The following is a 1,513-nucleotide window of genomic DNA, read 5'->3' on the forward strand; positions in this document are numbered from 1 at the left end:
TCGAACTCTGATCGAGCGATCTTTAGCTTTTCAGGAGCAAGAGGACGGGCGCGGGAGAAGATGGGTGGTCCTGTCGTTTCGATGTAGTGAACGACATCATGAATAACGGGTCGGTTCCAGTCGGGTGGTTGCGTGAGAGATGGAAATTCCTTAATGACGGCAGCGTAAGGAGAGGATAAGGCAGAAATGGGAACGCCTTGTTCACAGGAGACGGCGTCGGCGGAAAGGGCTTGGACAGACAGATGGGTGCAGGTGTCGACCAAACGCTTGCGAGCAACGTCCACAGCGAGATTGAAGCGGTGAAGAAAATCCGCGCCCAGGATGGCCTGCTTGACACCAGCCACGAGGAACAGCCACGGAAAATTTCGGCGAAGGCCGAGGTTCAGCGTGGCGGACTGCTGTCGGAAGACTGGTATGCCGGTGTCGTTGACAGCGGTGAGGTAGAAAAGTGGAGGCCTGCGGCGGTCCGCGGGGGAGGAAGGGAGTACGCTCACGTCTGCGCCGGTGTCGACGAGAAACCGGGTATGGGACACCCTGTCAACGACGTAGAAGAGGCGGCTGCTCGCCGTGGTGGAGACGGTCGCAGCCATTACCAGTCTCCGGTCGCGTTTCCCGACCAGGTACAGGGCCTCGTGCAGCGGCGGGCTTCGGTACCAAAGCGCTGGTGGTACCAGCACGGGCCGATAGGCGGGTCTTCGGCAGTACGTCGAGGTGAACGCCTGCGGCTGGATGAACGGGAGCCGAAACGCCGTGGACTACGATGGCGCGGTCGAGGGCTGCGCGGCGCAACAGCGGACGCCACCATAGCAGATAGGCGCTCGAAATCCTCGCGGAGCTGGACAATGGGGTCCCCGGGCGGCAGAGCAGTGGGTGGACAGGCCTGAGGGTGTGGACGGATGGGAGGATTTGTGATTGCCGCAGGTGGAATTGCAGAGATGGAATGGGGGGCAACCTCCATTACTTTGTCGGCCAGGAGTGCCAATTCCGGAAGCGAGAGTGTTGAAGCGGACGTAAGGATCATCTGGACCGTTGGTGGGAGTCGTTGTAGGAACAGCTGCTTCAGGAAGCTTGCATCGAACGTCACTGCTCGCTCTCCGAGAAGGTTCTGCATGTGACGCAGGAGTTCTGTCGGTCGGCGGTCGCCCAGATCTTCGGCTGACAAAAGCTCCTGGAAGCGCTTTCGCTCGGAGGCTGTGGTCCGTTCGAGCAAGGCAGCCTTGAGAGCGTCGTACGGGTTTGCGGCGGGGGTCGCGGTGAGAACAACGATGAGCTGGGCGGCAACTTCCTGGGGCAGGACGCTCATCACATGCCGAAACTTGGCCAGCTGGGAGGTGAGGCCGCTTAACGCAAACTGGCATTCGACTTGTAAAAACCACAAGGTGGGGTTGTGGCTCCAGAAGGGTGGTAAGCGAATGGCGTAGTGATGGATCGACGACGCTGTGGCACCTGCGTTGGGAGGCTCAGTGGGAGGCGGTGGGCCTGCTGATGCATCGGTGGAGGGAACGTGCGCCAT

The 1,513-nt window shown here is 60.5% G+C and overlaps 1 protein-coding gene across 1 annotated transcript; it reads right to left on the reverse strand.

The window, feature by feature from the left end:
* Positions 1–589: 589 nt before the first annotated feature.
* LOC135387844 (protein SON-like) lies at positions 590–1,513 on the reverse strand. Its single transcript, XM_064617008.1, has one exon. It carries the CDS (start codon positions 1,511–1,513, stop codon positions 590–592), a length of 924 nt encoding a protein of 307 aa, XP_064473078.1.

Source organism: Ornithodoros turicata, chromosome 1 (assembly GCF_037126465.1).
Source record: "Ornithodoros turicata isolate Travis chromosome 1, ASM3712646v1, whole genome shotgun sequence".
NCBI classification, from domain to species: domain Eukaryota; kingdom Metazoa; phylum Arthropoda; class Arachnida; order Ixodida; family Argasidae; genus Ornithodoros; species Ornithodoros turicata.